The 24,165-nt window shown below is 35.7% G+C and overlaps 1 protein-coding gene across 2 annotated transcripts in view; it reads left to right on the top strand.

The window, feature by feature from the left end:
- The window catches only part of PIGK (phosphatidylinositol glycan anchor biosynthesis, class K), a 121,045-nt gene that overhangs the window by 4,045 nt on the left and 92,835 nt on the right, over positions 1-24,165 (top strand). The window contains exons 2-3 of one of the 2 annotated variants that reach the window (XM_011953153.1): positions 7,534-7,587; positions 11,263-11,354. In XM_011953153.1, coding sequence (XP_011808543.1) covers positions 7,534-7,587; positions 11,263-11,354 — 146 coding nt within the window. The remainder of the gene's footprint in view (positions 1-7,533; positions 7,588-11,262; positions 11,355-24,165) is intronic. The other variant, XM_011953154.1, reaches the window with a different exon arrangement.

Genomic DNA, 24,165 nt, shown 5'->3' with positions numbered 1-24,165 from the left:
AAAAAAAAAAAAAAAAAAAAAATGCAATTCCGATCATGTCACCCAGGCACCTTAATATTGCTCAAAAGATCACCTTAATGTTGCTCTAAACTCTTCACCATGACCCACAAACAAAAGCCTGCATATTTTTTGGGCCCTGACTACACTTCCAGTTTTTTCTCTTTCTCTTTCAGACTTCTAGTTAGGTTTTCTTTCAGTTTCTCAAAAGCTTTAAGCTTCTTCTCACATTAGAGCTGTCTCCCCTCTGTCTGGAATTGTATTTCCTCTTTTCTTCATCTTTTGGATTTTAACCCAACAGTCACTTCTTTAGGAAAACTTTGCTGACCAGGTCAGGTCCCTCCGTTGTACTCTTCTTATATTGTATGTCTTTCCTGATCTGTTAAATGTATATCTATCCAATATCCAATATCCAAATAGATAGTAACCTATTTGAAGGCAGTACTATGGCTATTTTTGCCCAGCATTGTATTTGGAGCACTCAGGGCAGTGACTGGCATGTTACCCAATGAGTGTGATGAATTAATGAATGTTACATTGTAGTGTGTTTGCATGCTCCTCTTTATTGAACTCTGGATTCTTGAGAGAAAGCAGCATGCTTTTTAGTGATTTTTGTATCACTATATATCAGTGGTACTCTTGATATCTGGGTGATACGGAAATTTAAAAATTTAAATTTCTGTGTCTGACTTATCTGGCACATAATAGGTGCTCCATTTAACTGTATGTAGAATGAATAACTTTATAATGACTGTATTGTCTAGACAACCACAAAAAAGTTTTGCCATCTAAATTTTTTCACTAAGATCTGAAAAGAAGTAAGAACTTTGGAGGTAGAAGGCACATTAGAGACATGAGGATAGTCAAGTCTAAAGAGCTAAATGACTTACCCCAATTTCACAGCCAGTTGTGAGATAGGACCTGCATTTTAGCTTAGGTCTTTGAATTCCCAAATCAATGCTTAACCACTGTAGCACATTGCTTTCTTTAACATCCAGGCAGCTATTGAGTTTAGAGGTGGAAAAATACACACACACACACAGATGCCGTACACACTCTTTTTGTTCAGGTTATTATTCTATATTTATCATGTCAGTAATTTATCAGAAACAACGCTTAACAATAGAAAACCCATTATAGTTTCATTTAATGTGAAATACTGTGTTACTGCCTTGCTAAATTAAGTGTATTTTATCCTAGCCATAGTAATTTCAGAGATCACAGGTTTCTTCCGTCTCTGTTGGTAGTTAACATAAGATTTAACTTGCATTACTACAGCAAATCATATTCTGATGAAAATTGATATTCTTGAGGGTTACATGTCTATACACTCTAAAATCTGTTAATGGTATTTCACAAATCTCCAGAAACAGATACTTTACTTTCTGACCAGTGTTATATTCTCTTTAAGTGATGCCTCTCTTTTTATAATATATATATATATATATATATATATATATTTTGAGGCGGAGTCTCGCTCTGTCGTCCGGACTGGAGTGCAGTGGCCGGATCTCAGCTCACTGCAAGCTCCGCCTCCCGGGTTTACGCCATTCTCCTGCCTCAGCCTCCGGAGTAGCTGGGACTACAGGCGCCCGCCACCTCGCCCGGCTAGTTTTTTTTGTATTTTTAGTAGAGACGGGGTTTCACCCTGTTAGCCAGGATGGTCTCGATCTCCTGACCTCGTGATCCGCCCGTCTTGGCCTCCCAAAGTGCTGGGATTACAGGCTTGAGCCACTGCGCCCGGCCAATATATATTTTAATTGGCACAATAATTGTACATATTTATGGGGGATAGTGTGATATTTTGAGGCATGTATTCAATATGAAATGATCAGAGTAATTAGCATATCTGTCATCTCAAACCTTTATCATTTCTTTGTATTGATAATATTCAAAATGTTAGAAAACAGTTCTAGCTATTTGAGAAAATATAATAAATTATTGTTTACTATAGTTACGCTAAAGTGCTATAGAAGGCTAGAACTTATTCCTGCTATCTGTAATTTTGTATCTGTTAACTAATGTCTCTCTGTACTCCCCCTGGCACTTTCATATTCTTCCCAGCCTCTAGTAACCACTATTCTCTATTTCCATGAGATCAAGTTTTTAAAAATTTCCATATCTGGGTGATATGGAAATTAAAAAATTTAAATTTCTGTGCCTGACTTATTTCACTTAATGTAATTTCCTCCAGGCTTATCCATGTACCTGTTTATGATAGGATTTTATTCTTTTTATGGGTGGATAATATTCCATTTTATATATACACATGTGCACGCGCGTGCACACGCACACACACACACACACATTTGCTTTATCCATTCGTCTATTGATCGACACTCAGGTTGATGCTATATCTTGGCTGTTGTAAATAGTGTTGCAATAAATACGGAGTGTGGATATCTCTGGCCTACTGGTTTCTTTTCCTTTGAATATATGCCCAGTAGTGGAATTGTTGGATCATATGGTAGTTCTATTTGTATTGTTTTGAGGAACCTCCATACTGTTCACCATAGTGGCTGTACTGATTTACATTCCCACCAGCAGTGTATAAGAATTCCTTTTTGTCTACATCATAACTAGTATTTGTTATTTTTTGTCTTTTTGATAATAGCCCCTAAGATGATATCTCATCATGGTTTTGGTTTGCATTTCCTTGGTGATTAGTGATATTGAGCGTTTTTTCATACACTTGTGGGCCATTTGTATGTCTTTTGAGAAATATCTATTCAGATCCTTTGCTTATTTTTAATTGGGTTATTATTATTGTTATTATTTTTTGCTGTTAACATAGGTTTGAGTTCCTTGCATATTTTGGATGTAAATCCCTTATTGGATGAATAGTTTGCAAATATTTCAGGATTGCTTTTCTATTTCTGTGAAGAATATCATTGGTATTTTGATAGAGATTGCATTGAACTGTAGATCACTTTAGGTGATATGATGATTTTAACAATACAATATTTATTCTTCCAATTCATGAGCATGGAAGCGTTTTCATCTTTTTGTGTTCTCTTCATTTTCTCTCATCAATATTTTGTAATTTTCATTGTAGAGATTTTTCACGTCTTGGTTAAATTTACTCCTAGGTGTTTAATTTTTCTGTAGTTATTGTAAATGGGATTGCCTTCCTGATTTTTCTTCAACTAGTTCATTATTGGTATATAGAAACGCCACTGATTTTTGTCTGTTGATTTTGTATCCTGCAAATTTACCGAATTAGTCTATCAGTTCTAAGCGATTTTTTTGTGGAGTGTTTAGGTTTTTCTATATATAAGATCATGTTGTTTGCAAACAAGGACAGTTTGACTTCCTCCTTTTCAATTGGGATGCCTTTTATTTCTTTCTCTTGTTTAATTGCTCTGGCTAGAACTTCCAGCTGTATGTTGAATAAGAGTGGTGAGAGTGGGTATCCTTGTCTTGTTCTAGTTCTTACAGGGAAAGATTTCAACTTTTCCCTGTTCAGTATGATGTTGGCTGATAGATGGCCTTTTTATGTTTAGGTGTGTTCCTTCTATACCCACTTTGTTGAGAGTTTTTATTGTGAGGGGATGTTGAATTTTATCAAATGCTCTTTCTGTGTCTACTGAGACAGTCATATGTTTTTTGTCCTTCGTTTTGTTGGTGTGATACGTCATGTTTATTGATTTGCAATTAATACTACTGGATCCTGGTATATTATGTTTTTGTTGTGCTGTTGGATTCAGTTTGACTGTATTTTGTTGAAGATTTTCGCATCTGTGTTCATCACAGGTATTGGCCTGTAGTTTCCTTTTTTTATTGTATGTTTGTTTTCTGGTTTTGTTATCAGGGTAATGCTGGCCTCATAAAATGAATTGGGAAGAATTAATTCTTTAATTTTTTTGGGATAGTTTGAGAAGAATTGGTGTTAGTTCTTTGAAAGTTTGGTAGAATTCGGCAGTGAAACCATCCCGTTCTGGGCTTTTCTTTGTTGAGGGACTTTTATTACTGCTTCAAGCTCGTTACTTAGTCTCAGTCCGTTCAGGTTTCTCTTTCTTCCTGGTTCAGTCTTGGTAGCTTGTATGTGTTCAGGAATTTATCCATATCTTCTAGGTTTTCCAATGTATTGTGTATAGTTGTTTATAATAGTCTCTAGTGCTTCTTTGTACTTCAGTCTCTAGTGCTTCTTTGTACTATCCATTTGTAATATGGATATATTTTGTTTCTGAATATATTTATTTGGGTCTTCTCCCTTTTTTTCTTAGTTTGGCTAAAGGTTTGTTGATTTTTTTTTTTTTTTTTTAAAGCCAGCTTTTTGCTTCCTTGACTTTTTTGTATTTTCAGATCTCTTTTGTTTATTTCTGCTCTGATCTGTATCATTTCTTTCCTTATTTTGTGTTTGGTCTGTTCTTCTGTAGTAACTTGAGATGTGTTATTAGGTTAAATCTTTGTACTTTTTGATGTAGGCGATTATTGCAATAAACCTACCTTTTAGTACTGTTTTGCCATATCTCTTAGGTTTTGATGTGTTGTGTTTCTATTTTCATGTATTAAAGGAAAATTTTAATTTCCTTATTAATTTCTTCCTTGACACATTGGTTGTTCAGGAGCATGTTGTTTAATTTCCATATATTTGAACATCTTCTAAAATTTGTTGTGTCAATTGATTTCTAGTGCTTTTCTATTGTAGTCAGAGGATATTTTTGATATAATTTTGATTTTTAAAAATTCATTGAGGCTTGTTTTGCGGCTTATCATGTGGTCAGTCTGTCCTGGAGAATGTTCCACATGCTGATGAGAAGAATGTGTAATCTGCCATTGTTGGAAGAAATGTTCTGTAAATGTCTGTTAGTTCTGTTTGCCTGTAATCTCAGCACTTTGGGAGGCTTAGGTGGGCAGATCACTTGAGGTCAGGAGTTTGAGACCAGCCTGGCCAACATGGGGAAACCCTGTCTCTACCAAAAATACAAAAATTAGCCAGGTGTGGTGATGCACACCTGTAGTCCCAGCTCCTCGGAAGGCTGAGGCAGGAGAATCGCTTGAATTTAGGAGGTGGAAGTTGCAGTGAGGCAAGATTGTGCTACTGCACTCCAGCCTGGGTGACAGAGTGAGACTCCATCTCAAAAATAAAATAAATTCAGTGTTTCTTTGTTGATTTTCTGTCCAGATGATCTGTCCAATGGAGAGTGGAGTGCTGAAGTCCCCACCTAGTATTGTATTGTGATCTCTTCTCTCCCTTTAGATCTAATAATACTTGCTTTATACATCTGGATGCTACAGTGTTGGGTGCATACATATTTATAATTGTATGCTCTCTTGCTGAATTGATTCCTTTATCATTGTATTGACCTCTGTCTCTTTTTTATAGTTTTTGACTTAAAGTCTGTTTTATCTGATCTAAGTACAGCTACTCCTGCTCCCTTTTGTTTTCCATTTGTGTGGAATGTCCTTTTTCATTCATTCACTTTGTCTATGCATGTTTATAGGTGAAGTGAGTTTCTTGTAGGCAGCATATATAATACTTGGGTCTTTACACTTGGTCTGTGCACTTGTGCGCACAGGTACAGATGTGTGTACAAGTGGAAGTTTAAATTTATTCTCCCTGAAATTTTCTTGTTAGCTCAAAATTAAAAAGCTGTTAATGTTTTTCAGGCTATTAGTATGTTCCAGTCACTATTCCTACATTCTCTGCATCAGATAATATTATTACTGTTTTATAGATGGAGATTTGGAGGCACAGAAAAGTTAAGGAACTTTCCTGTTCATACACCTAGTAAGTAATAGAGCCCAGATTTGAACCTAGGCATTCTGACAGGTCTAGTAATTAATGTTTGGGAGCTGATCTGAGGTCATTATGGCTTGTATTCACTATTATTTTAATATGTAATCAAAATCATGTTCATTAGGTGTCAGGATGGTGTTAGAAAATTTTAGGGTCTTGAGATGACAAATATAATTCTTACTTTAATAGATTGATGAAATGGTCCCTGGCAGAATGCTAGAGGATGTGCTCAATCAGCTGTATTGATGAGTTCAAATAAAGTACCCAGAACATAGTAAGAATGGATACTGAATGAAATTTTAACAGGAAGCATATTAACTTATGTGTAGAATGAAGACATGAAATAAGTCATTCACCATTATAAGACTGAATGGAAAATTAGAAGCATATGAAGAAGACTTGTCTGTGTTTGAGATAAAATGTTTAAAAGCAATCAGGCCCCGCTGTCTTTCAATTATATCTCCCAGAAAAAAAAAAAAGAAAAAAGAAACCTCAGCAATCTTTATGGGTGTTGTAGCACATTTGTCTGATCTTTAATTTTTAATATTGTGACCAATGTTAAAGAATTAGTTGACATAATTGCAGAGATTTTAGAGAATCAACTGAGATGACTATTAAATGATTAAAGGATTGAAAAGATGTCTGTGAGAAGTTCAAAGAGTGATAATTTTGTTTTTGTTGAGGATGTAGGGAGATTATATCGCACAAGCAATTCATGAGGATAAAAATTGTGTGGCATTACTAAAAGTGAAATATTAATTTTTGGTTAAATTCCTGGCATATGCATTTTTACCTTGCCTTCTCACTGTAGAGAGTGATCACTTTAATAGAGGAATTATCAGAGTACAACCTAAAAGGAGATTTTGAAAGTTACAACTTTATAGTACAACCTTTATGTAATACCTTCTTACCATATTCTGAACCTATGAACCATGTGATTTCAGTTTTCCATAGGAGACTCTTGATTTGTTCAACGACAGTAAAGGCATTTGGACCATGGATTCATTCATTCACAAAATATTTATTAAAAACCTACTATATGCCAAACTTACTTGGAATACATCATTGAATATAACTGATGAAAACCCCTGCCCTACTGAGGCTTACATTGTTTTGGGGAAAGACAGATGATTAATAATACACATAATAAATAAGTTAATTATATATATAAAATGTAAGAAGATGATAAACGCAGTGGAAAAAATAAATCATAGTAAGAAAAATGGTGGGGTGAGGTTGCAGTTTTAAATAATAGCCTTGTTAAATGTTGAACAAGCAAATTGTATGTTCTCAATTGAGCATACATTTCACTTTCTTAATAATTCTCAGGGTATAGGAAATAGAAAGATATGAGTTATATAGTATACTTTCATTTGAGTAATGCTAAATAATATTTTAAAGCAGAAACTCTTGCACATAAATCTTACAGTTCTCTAAAAGAGTGCTGTGATGTAGGATTGGCATTGCTTTCATTTTGCACATGAGGAAACTGAGTCTTCAGGAAGGTTCAGTATCTTAATCAAGGTTACTCTGTTTAATTGGTGTCTAAGCCAAGACTGAAACCCATTTCTCCAGATTTCCAGTTCAGGACATTTGCCCTTACAGTATCTTAAGCTGTAAGCTCTTTTGATTCTTTATGTAGTCCATAATGTGTGAGATACTGGAATCTTCATAAGCTTACATAAGATGATTGTTATTACAACTATAAAAACTACATGAGTCTTAACTGTCTATTATCAGTCTTTATTCTGAGAAATTGTGGCTTTTTCTTCTATTTGTTTTGCTTTATTTAGGATCAAGCAGAACAATTCTTCAGAAGTGGCCATACAAACAACTGGGCTGTTCTGGTAAGTATACTATAAAAGTATACCTTTCTGTTCACATTAGATATATATCTGAGAAATTTGTGCGAATCATATTCTTGAAAATACAATTTATTTTTGTACATTTTATATCAGAAATTCTTTATTTTGATTTGGCTGTATTTTAAATTGACCACATCAACTATAATATTCTAGTAATATTCTTTGTCCTCTGTCAAGTGGTGATCTGAAAATAAATTTAAGAATAAATTAGGAATGCTATTGTTAAAGGAAGCATTTTATAAAAGGTAGAAATATTTTACTGCTGGAAACTACTAATTGCATCTCTTATCTGTAGTATTAGTTTATAGATACTCTCTACTTATGCTTTTTAAAATTTTCTCAGTTGTTTTTTCTGCTTATAAAAATAATAAATGACCACTGTAGAAGTTCAAATTACACAGAAAAGTTTAAAGAAGGCAGACTAATTTTGTTATGTGAATTTCACCTCAATTAAAGAAGACGGGGAAAATGGCTTCAAGTCCCACATCCCAGAGTTAATATTTTGGTGAGCATTGTTCAAGCCCTTTCCCTCTTCATATATAAGCATAAAGATGTATAGATATATGATTTTATATAATTAGGATCATATTATACCTGCTATTTTGCAACCCTTTAGCATATCTTAGGGATCTTTTCCTGCCAGTAGGTATGGAGATAATCTTTTCTAAAAGCTGTATTTTCTTCCATTTTATGAATGTACTGTAACCTCCAGTTTATGGGCATTTAGAGTCTAAATTTTTCATTATTGTAAACAGGACTGTGTTGAACGTTCTTATACACATAACTCTGTGACTTGACTGATTTCCTCTTTAGAATAAATTCCTAAGTATAAGAATGTGAAGTCATGGAACATGATTGCCTCCAGAAAGGCTGTGGCTCTTTTTCTAAATCCAAGTTAGCTATGTATTCTTAACTTTTTAATATAATTTTTATCTTAACTTTTTGACTGCTGGTCAACAAATTAAATTTCGTTTTAATTTGCATTGTTTTGATTTTTAGTAAGGCCTGCTTATTGGCCTTTTTTTTTCCTTTTGCCTTTTGCCCAACCTTAGTGTGAATTACCATCTTTAATTTTTCTGGATTTATAAATTTGTAGTTTTAATTCTCCAAATAGAATTCACATAATCAAATTTGTTCTTCCTATGCTTGAAAAATATTTGGATAATAGTTTCACTACTGGAGTTTCATTTAATGGCATTTATATGATTAGGAAATATAATGTTTGACTTAATGAAAAAACATGTACAAAGGTTGGACTGGAAGAATAGGTTCAAAGAGGCAGGAAAGGAAGCTGATTTTGTGAAAAAGGGAGCAGAGAATGTACAGCATCTCAAAGCTAGTAATGCATGTTGGAAAAGGAAGAAAACTGGGGATTATAAATGATAAGAATATAGTGGGAATATAAAGGAGATGGGTAGAGGAATTCAACTTAAAGTGCAGAATAAACATGCAAAACTGTAATTAACTTATTGACACCAAATGAATGTTTGAGGCTTTGTAAATTTATTGAGAATCATTTGATAAAAACATGAATGAATTATCTATAGGTTCCTAGAAGTAAGTACGGTGATTACAGATTCTATACTTGTTTGTTTTGAATATAATAGCATTGTGATTAAATAGGACAGTGTAACATGGGTTCATGGCTCATTTTCTTGTTCTTCAAGAAAAAGTCTCTTATATATGCTACCCATGACAAGAAATTTTTCTGAAGTTACTGAGGAAAGACTGCTAAAGATGAGAGAGGATTTCAACGCCTACTTAAAAGTAAGGAGAACCATCAGGAGCCAGACCATCATCTACCAATTTGACAGGATAAACTTTCTCTACAGGAGACTAGGATTCCCTCAGTGTTCAAGAGGGGATAACTGCCTATGTGCAGACCAGCAATTGCCAAAGGGCTTATCTTTTGGAACTAAAAGACTGTTAGCTTATACTGACACACACATGAAAGCCTTCCTTGCTCTGGGAATCCTCTAACCAAACCTCTCTTCAATTTCAGTAACCTGGGATTCAAGTAAAAAATAAAAGATGAAAAAAAACATTACTGAGCTTTGTATTACAACTGCAGTTTTCTTTTTTTTGTCCAATATTTTACTTATTAGTATGGTGAAACTTGAATAAATTATTCTTTATTTTTAAAATTAAAAAGAGAGTTTTTGGAGATGAGGTCTTGTGCTATCTCCCAGGCTGGAGTGCAGTGGTGTGATCATAGCTCACTGTAGCCCTGAACTCCTGGGCTCGAGTGATCCTCCCACCTCAGCCTCCCAAGTAGTTAGAACTACAACCACAAACCACCACTCCTTGCTAAAGTTTACATTTTTTTGTAGAGATGGGGGTCTCGTTGTGTTGCCCAGGCCGTTCTTTAGCTTCTAACCTCAAGTGATCCTTCCACCCTGGCCTCCCAGACTGCTAGGATTATAGGTGTGAGCTACTGTGTCCAGCCAGAATTTTATATTTTTGACATATGGAATTTTACATTTTTATGTAGTCAAAAATTTAGTCTTTTCCTGATTGGATTCTAGATTGAAAATTTAATTTAAAAAACCATGTAATTCCTTTCTATTTGGCAGGGGCAAGAACACTTATGCTGTTCTCAAAATTGTCATTATACCTACTAAAGGCACAGGCATGTGATAGAAACCAGGACTGTGCTTGGTAGATGTATTACCAAGTGACCCCGATCTATATTTACCTACCTTAGAATGGGTTCTCAGCAACACTAACTTTTGAGGCATAGAATTACATTTTCCCAGCACCTTTAATATAATTCTTAGGAATTTTTTAAACTATAAAACTTGGTTGGATTGTTTCTAATTTTCTCTTTAGTTCAGTAGCTTCTTTATAATGCACTCTCTTATATGCATTTATAACTGTTTTATATGTTATGTTTTATCCAGTGTCCTACATTTCTCACAAGGAAGGAAGCAGTCTGGAATGAAACAAATATTGTATAACCCTATGTAGCTAATTTTCTATTCTGTGAAGAAATTTTGGGTATTGTCTTTGATTCTAAAGAATTTAAGTTTTTGAAATAGGAATGTTATTGAGTCACAGAAATTGTGATAACTAAGTTGGTTCAGTATTTGATTAAATTTCCCAAAGATATGCTTTCTCTTAAGCTGAGTGTTCTTTTAAAATCTAATACCAGTTATGAAAGACTTCTCTTTGGAGAGATTAGTTTTACTGAAAATTCTTCTTTTTTCTTTTCTGTTTTTTTGAGACAGAGTCTTGCTCCGTCGCCAAGGCTGGAGTGCAGTGGTGCCATCTCTGCTCACTGCAACCTCCACCTCCCAGGTTCAAGCGATTCTCATGCCTCAGCCTCCCAAGTAGCTAGAACAAAGGTGCACACCACCACACCTGGGTAATTTTTGTATTATTAGTGGAGGTGGAGTTTTGCCATGTTGGCCAGGCTGGTTTCAAACTCCTGTGTGCCCAAGTGATCTGCCTGCCTTGGCTTCCCAAAGTGTTGGTATTACAGGTGTGAGCCACTGTGCCTGGCCTTTACCGACAATTCTTTATGTTTGCTGTTTTAAAGCCTGAATTATGGCATCCTCTTTCTTTAGAGATCTCTGTATCCTACTTAAAGAAAAATACTCTGCAGCTCCATGGTTAGCTTTGATGCATAAAAATTGTATTTTTGTTTTAATACTTTAGGTGTGTACGTCCCGATTCTGGTTTAATTATCGACATGTTGCAAATACTCTTTCCGTTTATAGAAGTGTCAAGAGGCTAGGTATTCCTGACAGGTAAGAAGTCTTAATAAAACTTAACTTTGAACTTCAGTGAAAATAACCCTTAGGTAATTGTTATTATATTTGTATTTTGTGTTACTTTTGAAAAAGGTAAAAAAAAAATCTGATTTGAAGTTTTTTGTTGTTGTCGTTAGAACATACTACCATGTATAAATTAGATGTTACTTAAGACCATAATGACAAATTGTATAAAAGAACAAATGCTAAGGTAAAAAGATTGGATAAAATATAATTATTTAGTGTAATGTATTTAATTAGTAAATGACTCAGTCAGGGTTTTTAATTGCAGATAATGGAGGGCAATTCTGATTGATTCCAGCAGAAAAGGGATTCATTGAAAGCATATTGTTTACCTTGCCAAATTAGTGAGAAGGTTGTATCCTTTAATAGCCAGGAACAAGGAAGCCTAGATATCAGAAGAGGCATAGCTAAAAATCATAACCTAAAACAGTCTGGTGACAATAATGGAGCTGCAAATTGCTGAAGCGTAGACTCCGCCACTGCATAGCTGCTACACTTAATGTTGCTATTGCCTCCTGCTGCCAAAGTTTGAATTTTGCTGTTCCAACTTCTTACTGTCTCTCTTATAGTGGTCTTGGTGGAAATGTTGTATTGGTAAAGTCTGGGTTCAGCACCCATGTCTGTGCTGCAGGGTGACTGGAAGAGCTAGTATATGGCATTGTTAGCCTCTATATAGGAAGGTGGGCTTTGCCTTATATGAAGACTCATAAAGTGGGAATTTTCCTACTTGTAGGGCATGGAGTTCACGTAATAGGCGATATACCGACACCTTCACTCAGAGCATGTCTTCTACATTGTTTTGTCCATGATAGATTTGTTTTTCCTACTACCAGAGCAGCTATAGCAAGAAACTGCAGTCAATTCAGTTATTTAGGTTTGATTTATTTAGTACCAGTGAGTCAGTGTGGAAAGAGCCATGTAGTTAGATATGACTTTGAAATCTGGCTTTAGTGATGAGTTTTCTTAAAGTCACTTTACTATACTAAGCTTGTTTCTCATTTGTTACATGGTAATATTAGTTCCTTCTTTCAAGATTCAGTACTTGCAGTAAAAACAAATAGAGATATGCATAAAGTGCTGCAGGAACAGAAAGGAAGCAGTGAATGACTCAGCAAACAGTTATATTACAGTCTTTGGCAATAGATCATTTCAGTCTGAGTAACTGACAAAACTATAATTTCCATATTTCATCTGGAAATCATAGCAAATAGATAATATTACTATTTTATTGCGGCACTATTCACAATAGCAAAGACTTGGAATCAACCCAAATGTCCATCAGTGACAGACTGGATTAAGAAAATGTGGCACATATACACCATGGAATACTATGCAGCCATAAAAAAGGATGAGTTTGTGTCCTTTGTAGGGACATGGATGCAGCTGGAAACCATCATTCTCAGCAAACTATCGCAAGAACAGAAAACCCAACACCGCATGTTCTTACTCATAGGTGGGAACTGAGCAATGAGATCACTTGGACTTGGGAAGGGGGACATCACACACCGGGGCCTATCATGGGAAGTGGGGAGGGGGGAAGGATTGCATTGGGAGTTATACCTGATGTAAATGACGAGTTGATGGGTGCTGACGAGTTGATGGGTGCAGCACACCAACATGGCACAAGTATACATATGTAACAAACCTGTACGTTATGCACATGTACCCTAGAACTTAAAGTATAAAAAAAAAAAAAAATTACATTAAGTCTGAGAAGGAGGTTGATTTGTTATATCAAGTGTATAGATATAATTCTTGTCATTTGTCAATTGGTTTTTCTCAAATAGGCCTATGTAGTTAGCTTTTGGTCTTTAACTGCTCTTGCATCTATGCTGGATATACTCTTCTAGAGAATCATTAAGCATGGCTTGGCAATAGGTTTTTTTTCTGGTAAATTAATCTTTATTCTATGAGTCAATCATTAAGATATGTTTAAATGATTTAAGTTAGATTTGGAGGGAGTTTTTAGGAATAGACAATTAGCAATAGGATGTATTTTGTACATTATGTTTAATGGGTTTGTCCTTAGGTTTCTGAAGAATGTTATTTAAAAGCTTATTTCTCTTTCAAATGATTGTTTATCTATAGTTGTGTTTATGAAGTCTTTGTTGTGGGGTAATTAAGGGTTTAAGCAGTTGGTGATTTAAGCCATTTGTTATTTAATAAATAGAAATCAATAGAAAAGATTCTGCTCAGCTTCTGTTGGGTAAATAAACGTATGATTTGGAAATATTTTATCAGTTATACAAAGCAAACACAGTTTGTATTTTAAAAGTAAAAAATACTTGTATCTCCTAAATTGTGTTAGTCTAGTGTTAGAAAATGTTAGTGTGATATTAAAGACATTTTAATAAATAGGTTGCCGGAATTTTGTAATATTTCAAAATATTGATTCAGGGAAAAGGGTTATTAACGGTTCTGGGAGAAAATGCAAAGATACACTCATAAGACCCTTGTAAGTGCCCTCTAGCTTGAGTATGACCAGTTTCTTATCTAAGTTCCATGCAGGTGAGGTTTTTGTACTTTGTGCCCACACTTTTTCTCCAACCTTATGGAGATTCTGTTTTTATTTACCTAGTTTTAACTTCTTAAAATGTTTCATTATTTTTAGAGAAATTTCTGCCCTCAAATAATTGTTTTGTACTAAATCCCTGTTTAGCTAACTTCAGTATGTTTAGTATGATTAAGATGAAGAAAAGGCATTAAGTAGGGTTTAGGTTCTAAGGTTAGTATGTGAAGCAAACATTGAGCCACAATTACTCCTGAAAGTTTCTCAAAGAGCACATAAATTACAGTTTAATATTGTCTTTCATCAGGTCTACCACAGCTAGTTTTTTCTCCAGTGCTATTATTATTTTCTTTGTTTGCACACTGGCTAAAGTGGTTTACTTATGATTAGGGCCATGTTTATGAAAAAATACACATATCTTTAACCTGGAATTGTGTTCCGCATGCTGTGCAAAGCACATGGGAATTGAGACCAACTTAGGGAATGTAGAATCATAGCTCCCATCTTATGTTTATTCTAGGGAATAAATGCGTTTAGTATTAGGTTGACAGACATGATCTGTCTCTGTCACTCTCTTGGCTGAGTGCATAAGATTTAGTTCACAGAGTAAAATGTCTATATAATGTTTTTTTAGAATACAGTTTAGCTCTACTACAGGTTGGATGGATGTGAGTTCATGTAGTGATCCCTGTCTGATGCATTGTTTCTATAAAATCCAATAGCTTTTCTGAGTCCATCTAACACTATTTTTTTTTCTTATTCTGTATTTCAATCGTATGTGAGATTAATCTTCCTAATTTAAAACTTTTATTCTTTATTTCCCCTTACTCAAAGCTTTTTAGAGTATTTAGAAAAAAGTTCAAATCCCTTATTTTGGTACTCAAGACTTTTTGCAGTCTGATTCCAAATCTGACATTCTGATCTTTTTAGTTTCTGTCTCTTAGGCTCCAGTCATTTTCTTCCTAGTCACTGTATTGTCCTTCATTACCTTGCACTGGTCGCTCACCTATAGTTCTTTCCTTTCCTCTAGTTTTCTGATGTCCAGATTCAATCCATGAATTCCCTGAAGCTTTCTTGGTCTTTCTTGCATAAATGCTGTATTTGTACCTCTCTTTTGGCACTTTGTTACATGTGTTGATCGTATGTCTTAAAGGCTGGATGTTATACTGTGTATTTCTCACAGTGCATTCTTTGGTATATTGTTACAATGAATGAGTGAATGAATAGTGTGATAAAAACCCGTAGCTAAGTAGAACTTCATTAGTCTAGATGAGAAAGGAAACTTTTATGAATACCATTTACTTATATTCTCTTAATCTTGTTTCTCAACCCTCACAGAGCGAACAGTGCTGTATAGTCAGGTTTTTTTTATTCAGGTATTTTTGTGTGTGTGTGTCTCACTCCATTGCCCAGGTGGGGTACGGTGAGGTAAACACTGCTCACTGCAGCCTCAACCTCCTGGGCTCAAGTGATCCTCCGGTCTCAGCCTCCCAAGTAGCTGGAACTACAGGTGCGCACCACCATGCCTGGTTAATTTTTAAATTTTTTTGTAGAGTTGGTATCTCACAATGTTGTGCAGGCTGTTCTTGAACTCCTGAGCTCAAGTGATCCTCCCACCTTGGCCTCCCAAAGTGCTGGGATTACAGGCATAAGCCACTGTGCCCAGCTATAGTGAATTTTTTTTTTTCTTCTGTTTTATCTTTGAGACAGAGCCTTGTTCTGTAGCCCAGGCTGGAGTGTAGTGGAGCAATCTTGGCTCATTGAAACTTCTGCCTCCCAGGTTCAAAGGATTCTTGTGCCTCAGCCTCCTGAGTAGCTGGGATTACAGGTGTGTTTTTGTGTTTTTAATAGAGATGGAGTTTCGCCATGTTGGCCAGGCTGGTCTCGTACTCCTGGCCTCAAGTGATCCACCCATCTTGGCCTCTCAAACTATTGGGATTACAGGTGTGAGCCATTGTGCCTGGCTATAGTTGATTTTTATGAACTATCTTCTAACTTATTCTTGAGGGATCTATGGCTGGGGCAATCTTACCAGGGCACTACTTGCCCAAAACAAGTCACCCTCAACCTTACATATTACCATTTAAGTTCCTTCAAGATGCATTTGTTTCCTTTTTGTCTTTTGTCCCTTTTAACTTCTTTTCCAGTTAATAGGTATTAGAATTAGAAGTAGGAGCTATTTGGTCAGTTATGTAAATTCTGGTAATGTTTCTGTAAGTAGAAAAAGTCACTAATTGTTGTTGTTGTTGTTTTTTAAATCATGTTGATCATATAGCTTTTGACTATTGCTCTTTATGCTGCTGTGGATTTGGCCTTATAAGTAAGAGGACATTGTCTGAAGTGTAGCATTAATAAGCTGTTTGGCAATCTTACTGTATGGTAATTCCTTAAAATGTTTCTTTAAAAATGCTTGTGGCTTTCTGTTCAGTAACAGCAGCCAATATGGATTCTCCTTCCTCTCCTGTAACACACGTTCACTATCCACCATAATTCAGAGACTGTGTTAGGAATTTTATAATGAATTATTTTATTCCTAGAGACCTTTATGAGAGATTGCTTTTTCCCATTTTACATACTAAAAGTGGTTGCTCAGAGTAGTTAAATGACTTGCCTAAGGTCAATTAAATATTAATAAAAATAGGGCCACAATTTGAATTCAGGTCTTCTGACTTAATGGCCAGAGCATTACTATTTCAGCACAGCTGTCTTCTCCCCAAGAAATTACAACAATTAATATTTATGTAACATTGATAACTAATGAATTCTTTTAATATACATTGATTTTATTTTATGACAATCTATAGATATTAGTACAATTATGCACACTCATTAAATACCTTATTAAATTCCAAAATGTATATAATATACATTGTCTCATTTTATTCTTACGACAATCTGTAGATATTAGTATTATTATGCATACTTGTCATTAAATACCTCATTAAATTCTAAAATGTTTATATGTTGAATGTGGGACTAGGGGGTGTGTGAAAATAGTTAATATTAAATAAATATAAGGAATGCCTCTCTGATTTTATCATTTTCTTTTTTCATATTTTTATTTTTACTTTTGTCTAAGACTTTATTATTTCATGCTTCTTGTACTTCATGCTTCTTCAGTATTCATATACTTCAATATACATTGTAGCTATGGTACATGCTTCTATACTTCCACCCCTTTTTAGCTGTTTATTCCCTGCTTCTGGTCCCTTTCCCCCTCCAACTCATCCCACACATAACTGTTAGAATTATTTCTCAGACACTGCTTTCATCTTTTCACTCCCACAATTAAGAACCTGCGGTAACTCTGTTGCCTTTCTAACAAATCCAAAATTTTCATCCAACCTTCAGGCCTTAACTACTACTTTATTAATTCCAGCTCAGTATTTTCATTTGCTAATTCATTGTGACAACTACTACATGATTACTTTCATTTCTATTTTTGGTGATTTAGCACACCTAGCATTTAATAAGGTATTTCAGTGATGAATGAGTGCACATAATTATACCAATCTGTATGGTGCCATAAGAATAAAATGAGATAATGTATATTAAAATAATTTTCTAATTGTAAATGTTACATGAATATTAACTGTTGTAATTCTTGGGGAGAAGATAGCTGTGATATAAGTAAATGCTGTAGAACCTAGAACATCTAGAATACCTTGTGGTCTTTTTTATCTAAATATCTTTTGTTCCTTTGTTTCCCTGTGTGTAGAACTTCATAGATTTCTCTGTCTAGGGAGGTCACTGATTTTATTTTTAAGCCATTACAATTAATTGATTAAAATTTCTAAATATATATATTTTACATTTATTATATTACTATTTTATGTTATTTTAATATATTGATAAACATATGTGATGATTTTGTATTGTTTTTTTATGAACAAAAGGATTTTTCAGTCCTGTAATAAGTTTTATAAATAATTTGCAATGTACGTTCATAGTTACTGTGAAGATAATTTTAACTCATGTCTTTGAATGTTCTTCTCTTGTCTCGTGTCACTTCTCAACAGTTTTTTCTAAAATACTTCTTGAAAATATAAATAATAGTGTTTGAATAAGGATGCTTATGTATTCTGAACAATCTGCCATTTTATTCGCATATTGGCAGCTGATCTGCCGCTCTACATGGTGTTCCTTGTGGAGAAGTGTATAATATCTTGAATAGAGAAACATTTAGAATAGTTAGGAAGTTGAAATGTGTTCTGAGGAGAACAGTGACGAGGTAAAAGGAGAAGTTTGGCCACTACCTTGATACTCTTATGTTTAGATCATACGTAGGACCAATTTGCAAGTCTAACAAGACCATGAATGGGGTTTATGAAGCATAGGGGAAATTTTTTTGTCGATTTGTAAATAGAGAGGAAGATTTTGATACTGAAGAGAAAGATGCTTATTTCTTCAACAATAGCACAATGTCTTTACTACTGTCGCTATCTTTGTATCCGTTAAGTTGATTTCCTTGACTTCATTCTTTTTTAGAATGGTCTTGCCTATTCTTAGGTCTTATTCTTCCATATTAATTTTGGAATTGGTTTGTGAAGTTCTTAATCCCTGTTACGATTCTCATTGGCATTGCAGTGAGTTTATAGATTAATTTAGAGAGAAGGGGCTTCTTTTTAATATTAGGTCTTTTAATTTATGAATAAAGTTTATCTAATTATGGGTTTAATAACATTCAAGTTTTATGATTTTTTAATTTTTCTGCATAAACATCTTTGGTAGCATTTTAAAAATTACCTTATTTTTTGTTATTATTGTAAATGGTACCTTTCCAAAAATACATTTTCTAACTTCTGTTGCTGTGCATGCAGTTGATTTTTATATATTGTTCTAGCAACTTGCTAAACTCCTATTAATTCTAATAATAGACTATAAATTTTTATTTTTGATAGCTATAAAATCTTCAATGAGTTTTCTTCCTTTCAGAGAAATACAGAAGTAATACAGAGCATATACATGATGAGGATATGAGTGGCTGCAGTGCCTTTCTACTTCCCTTGTTTCTGACTGTGGTGATTGTGAAGTTTAGCAGTTGGCACAACCTGCAGAGAGTAAGAAATCAGACAGGCCAGAGGAATTCAGAATAGTCTGTAGAACAACTGCTTGGTCACCTAAAATTCTACCTATTGTTACATAAGACAATTCTTCGCTGTGCCTGAGATTCATGTTTACATGTCTTACTTCTTCCTGTATCACCAGGCCTTCAATGAACCTGGAAATAGCCTGAGAATGTCACTATTCATTTTTTGATCTTGGAAAAATTAATCTATCTTGGCCTGAGTTTTTTCATCTGTAACAATGCTTAGAGGGGAAACAGTACTTAAAAGGGGTGAATATTTTTGGTTGGCTGGCCCAGCTGTAATTCCCAGCTTTGTTCTCCTTTGCTTTATTATATAATCTCCCGAATCAGCCTATCATGTTTTCTAATTACATTGCTTGCATTGGTTTAGCATTAACTGACTTGGCATTAATTTAATGATGCCAAATACTAGTTTTATTATTACTGTGAGAGTGTTAATTATCATAAGAAAGATCCTAAAAAGGCATATACAAAACTTAAGATGGATTACAGATTTTAATGTAAGATCTCCAACTAAAAATTCTAGAAGAAAACTTAGGAAATACCATTCTGGATGCTGGCCTTGGCAAATAATTCATGGCTCAGTCCTCAAAAGCAATTGCAACAAAAAATAAAAGTTGACAGGTGGTACCTAATTAAAATGAAGAGCTTTTGCACAGGAAAAGAAACTATCAACAGAATAAACAGACAACCTGCAGACTGGGAGAAAATATTTGCAAACTGTGCATCTGATAAAGGTCTAATATCTGGAATCTATAAGGAACATAAACAACAGGCAAAAACCAAATAACCCCATCAGAAACTGGGCAAAGGATATAAACAGACACTTCTCAAAAGAAGACATACAGACAGCCAAAAAACATGAAAAAATGCTCAACATCACTAATCATTAGAGAAATACAAATCAAAACCACAGTGAGATACCATCTCACACCAGTCAGAATGACTTAAAAAGTCAAAAAATAACAGATGTTGCAAGGCTGCAAAGAAAAGGCAACACCTTTACACTGTTGGTAGGAATGTAAATTAGTTCAGTTACTGTAGAAAGCAGTCTGGAGATTTGTCAGATAGCTTCAAATAAACTACTGTTTGACCCAGCAATCCCATTATTGGGCACCTACCCAAAGGAATATAAATTGTTCTGCCATAAAGACACATGCGCTTATATTTTCATTGCAGCACTGTTTACAATAGCAAAGACATGTAATAAACCTACATGCCCATCCACGGTGGATTGGATAAAGAAAATGTGGTGCATATACACCATAGAATACTACGCAGCCATAAAAAGAACAAAGATCATGTCCTTTGCAGCAGCATGCATACAGCTGGAGGCCGTTTTACTAAGTGAATTAATGCAGGAACAGAAAACCAAATGCTACATGTTCTTACTTATAAGTGTGAGAGCTAAACATTGAGTACACATGCACATAAAGATGGGAATAATAAACACTGGGGACCTCTGGAGTTGTGGGGAATGGCAGAGGCTGAAAAAATAAAAAAGTACCTATTGAATACTATGCTTAGTACCTGGGTAGCAGGATCATTAGTACCCCAAACCTCAGCGTTACACAACATACCCATGTAGCAAACCTGCATATGTACCCCCGAATGCAAAATAAAAGTCAAATACATATATATATAATTTAAATATATAGATATATAAATATCTAGATTCTATATATTCCGTGTATATATATATATCTATGAAAGGTCATAAAAACGTAGGTGTTTGTAAGTTGAGCCATTTTTAGTGATGACTTGTGTACAAACGTCACAAGAATAATAAGCCTATTAGCAGGGAAAGGAGAAAGAAGCAGATGTTTGCAGAATAACTAGTCATATTAGCACATTAGTGGCAAAATACTGGAGCCCATGTATTTCCACCGATTGTTAATGTTGATATATATATCTATAACTACTTTTGAGCTCTAATCTCTGTAAGTCCTTATACTTGAATTTCCATAAAACTGTGTGCCATTTTAATAGTCTTTTTTTTTTTTGAGTCAAACTATTTTATTGACAAAAAGATTCCTGTGAAAACAGGAAGTGAGCGCCCTAAGCTCTCACTCCTTAGCATTCTGCATGCTGATGTAGTCCTGGAGAAGTGCCTGTGCCTCTTCCCTCTGGGTCATCTTGGTGGCCTCCTCTGAAAACAGCCTTTCTTCCCTGCTCCTTTGACTTTCAGGACCTCAGCCACCCTGGGCCCCAGGGTCTCCACAGCTGCAGGTTGCCCTGCCAGTGAGGCAAGTCCAGCACCTTTCTCATCACCCACGGTTAAGAAAAGGAGCATCTCCTCTGACCCAATCTCATTGGTAATGATATTCATGAACTCTGAATCACCCTCCTTCCTGTGTAATATGACCACACTTCGCCAGTCTGGATTGTTCCTGAGGCTGTGGGCAATGTGCACAGCCAGGTCTCTGAGCAGATTCAGGTTATTCTTCTGCAGGAGCTTGGTGGAGTTCTGGAGCTTTTTCACTGCTTCCACGTGATCCTCCACTCCACACTTAAGCAGAGTAGTCAGTGCTTTTTCAGTTCCATGACTTCTCTCCATCCACTTCAGCAGCTGGTTCCCAGCCAGAAATATAGGGTTGGTTTTGTTCTTTTTCCCTTTCTCAGTGCCTTTTACCCTTTCTTTTTCCCTGTCTTGATGACCTGAAAGTCACCGAGTCTTTTTTTTTTTTCTTTTCAACTTTTATTTCAGGTTCAGGAGGTACATATGCAGATTTGTTATATGGGTAAGTTGGGTGTCACAGGGTTTGGTATACAAATTGTTTTGTCACCCAGATGATAAACATAGTACCCAATAGGTAGTTATTTGATCACCACTCTCCCCCCACCCTCCACCCACAAATAGGTTCTGGTGTCTGTTGTTTGCTTCTTTGTGTCCCTGTGTACCCAGTGTTTAGCTCCTACTTATAAGTAAGAACATGTGACATTTGATTTTCTGTTCCTGCGTTAATTCACTTAGGACAATGGCCTCTAGCTTTATCCATGTTGCTGCAAAGGGCATAGTTGTGTGCTTTTTTTTTAATGGCTGTGTAGTATTTCATGGTGTATATTTTCTTTATCCAATCCACTGTTTCTGGCCACCTAGGTTGCTATTATATATCCCTTATATAACAACAAAGTAGAATGACTTATATTCCTTTGGATATGTACCCAGTGGGATTGCTAGGTTGAATGGTAGTTTAAGTTCTTTGAGAAATCCCCAAACTGCTTTCCACAGTGGCTGAATTAATTTACATTCCCACGTGCAGTGTATAAACGTTCCGTTTTCTCCACAACCTTGCCAGCATATGTTATTTTTTGACTTTCGTAACAGTCATTCTGACTGGCATAAGATGGTATCTTACTGTGGTTTGGATTTGCATTTCTCTAATGATTAGTGATGTTGAGCATTTTTTCCTATGTTTGTTGGCTATTTGTCTTCTTTTGAGAAGTGTCTGTTCATGTCCTTTGCCCAGTTTTTAATAAGGTTGTTTATTTTTTACTCATTAACTTTTTTAAGCTCCTTATAGATTCTGTATATTAAACCGTTGTCATATGCATAGTTTGCAGACATTTTCCCCCAGTCTGTAGATTGTTTACTGTGCTGATGGTTTCTTTTCCTGTGCAGACACTCGTTATTTTAATTAGATCCCATTTATCAATTTTTGTTTTTGTTGCACTTGCTTTTGGTATCTGCATCATGAAATGTTTGCCAGGGCCTGTGTCCAGAATAGTATTTCCTTCTTTATTGATATAGCTTTAGTGATTCCTTGCAATTAAAAATAATAACTAGAATAAATATTAAAATACAGTAAAGGGTTAACAAAGTCCGTTCCGTCTGTGTAAGAATTTGACTTGTGTTCACTTTCTAACTTTGTTCCGTTGTAAATATGATAAAGGCAGGCAATGTTGCTTATGGTAAAAATGTTCCCTTATTCATTAGATGACTTTAATTGGACTGGGATGAATAAATGATGAATGCCTGAGGAGAAAGATGTATCTTTGGGCTTTCCTGAGTGCAGTGATTCTTATAATTGAGTCTGTTCCTTTTAGACACCCTGAAAACTAACTATATTTATGGAGTTGCTACATAAGGCACAAAGTCCAGTGTGGCGTGAGGCTTCTATGCAAAGGCGGATGTTCTGCTCAGCCATTGTAATTCTCATTTCCTCCTACCTGAGTTGTCACTGGAAAGAACAAAGCTTAGGAGAAACACACACACACACACACACACACACACACACACACACACACTCATGCCACACTGTCAGCTAACAGTCTGATGGAAACTATTCTTACTCTGTCATGTTATATCTAACTCTTTAAAAGAAATTAAAAGGATAAGTGAAATTAACATCTGTGAAAAGAATTTGCTTTCTTTGGAGGAAAGATATTTCACAGAGTTTTATATTCCCTTTACCGCTGTCCTTCAAGGATGTCCTAGACAGGCAGTAGTGCTGCAGCTGTCCACTTTCAGGTGGTGCTCACATATTGTGCAGAACCATCTGTGAATCAGGCCCTCGTCTTCTCTTCCTCCCGTCAGCTGATCATAGGGACCTCCCCGTGAGGCCATCCATGGAGGCTGGGGGAGAGAAGGCAGGGTGGCAAGAGTGGAGACCGTGGGCATTTGAGCCACTTCCTCACGTAACTAACTCGTGCCTTCAATACCTGCTCGAGCCCGATCACATATATACCACTTCCATTTGATGATAGAATGCTGCTGTGCATGAGCCATTTTATGGCTGGAGGGGTCAGAAAGCACCCAGTTCATGATAGGCGGTTCAGGTCGCATGGTGACTTGATAACGCGTAGTCAAATGTTCAGTTTCCACCAAAGCCCAGTAACAGGCCAAGAGCTGTCTCTCAAAAGGAGAGTAGTTATCTGCAGAAGATGGCATGGCCTTGCTCCAAAATCCTAGAGGCCTCTGCTGTGGTTCACCTATGAGGGCCTGCCAGAGTCTCCAAACAGCATCCCTGTTTGCCACTGACACCTCAAACACCATTGGATCTGCTAGGTCAGATGGCCCAAGTGGCAGAGTAGCTTGCACAGCAGCCTGGACCTGTTGCGGAACCTTCTCCTGTTCTGGACCCCACTCAAAACTGGCAGCCTTTTGGGTCACTCGATAAATGGGCCAGAGTAACACACCCCAATGAGGAGTGTGTTGCCTCCAAAATCCGAGTAGACCCACTAGG

This window comes from Colobus angolensis, unplaced genomic scaffold (assembly GCF_000951035.1).
Source record: "Colobus angolensis palliatus isolate OR3802 unplaced genomic scaffold, Cang.pa_1.0 Scaffold359, whole genome shotgun sequence".
Taxonomy (NCBI): Eukaryota; Metazoa; Chordata; class Mammalia; order Primates; family Cercopithecidae; genus Colobus; species Colobus angolensis.
Note: the sequence above shows the minus strand (reverse complement) of the source record. Positions and strands in the feature narration are given on the sequence as shown.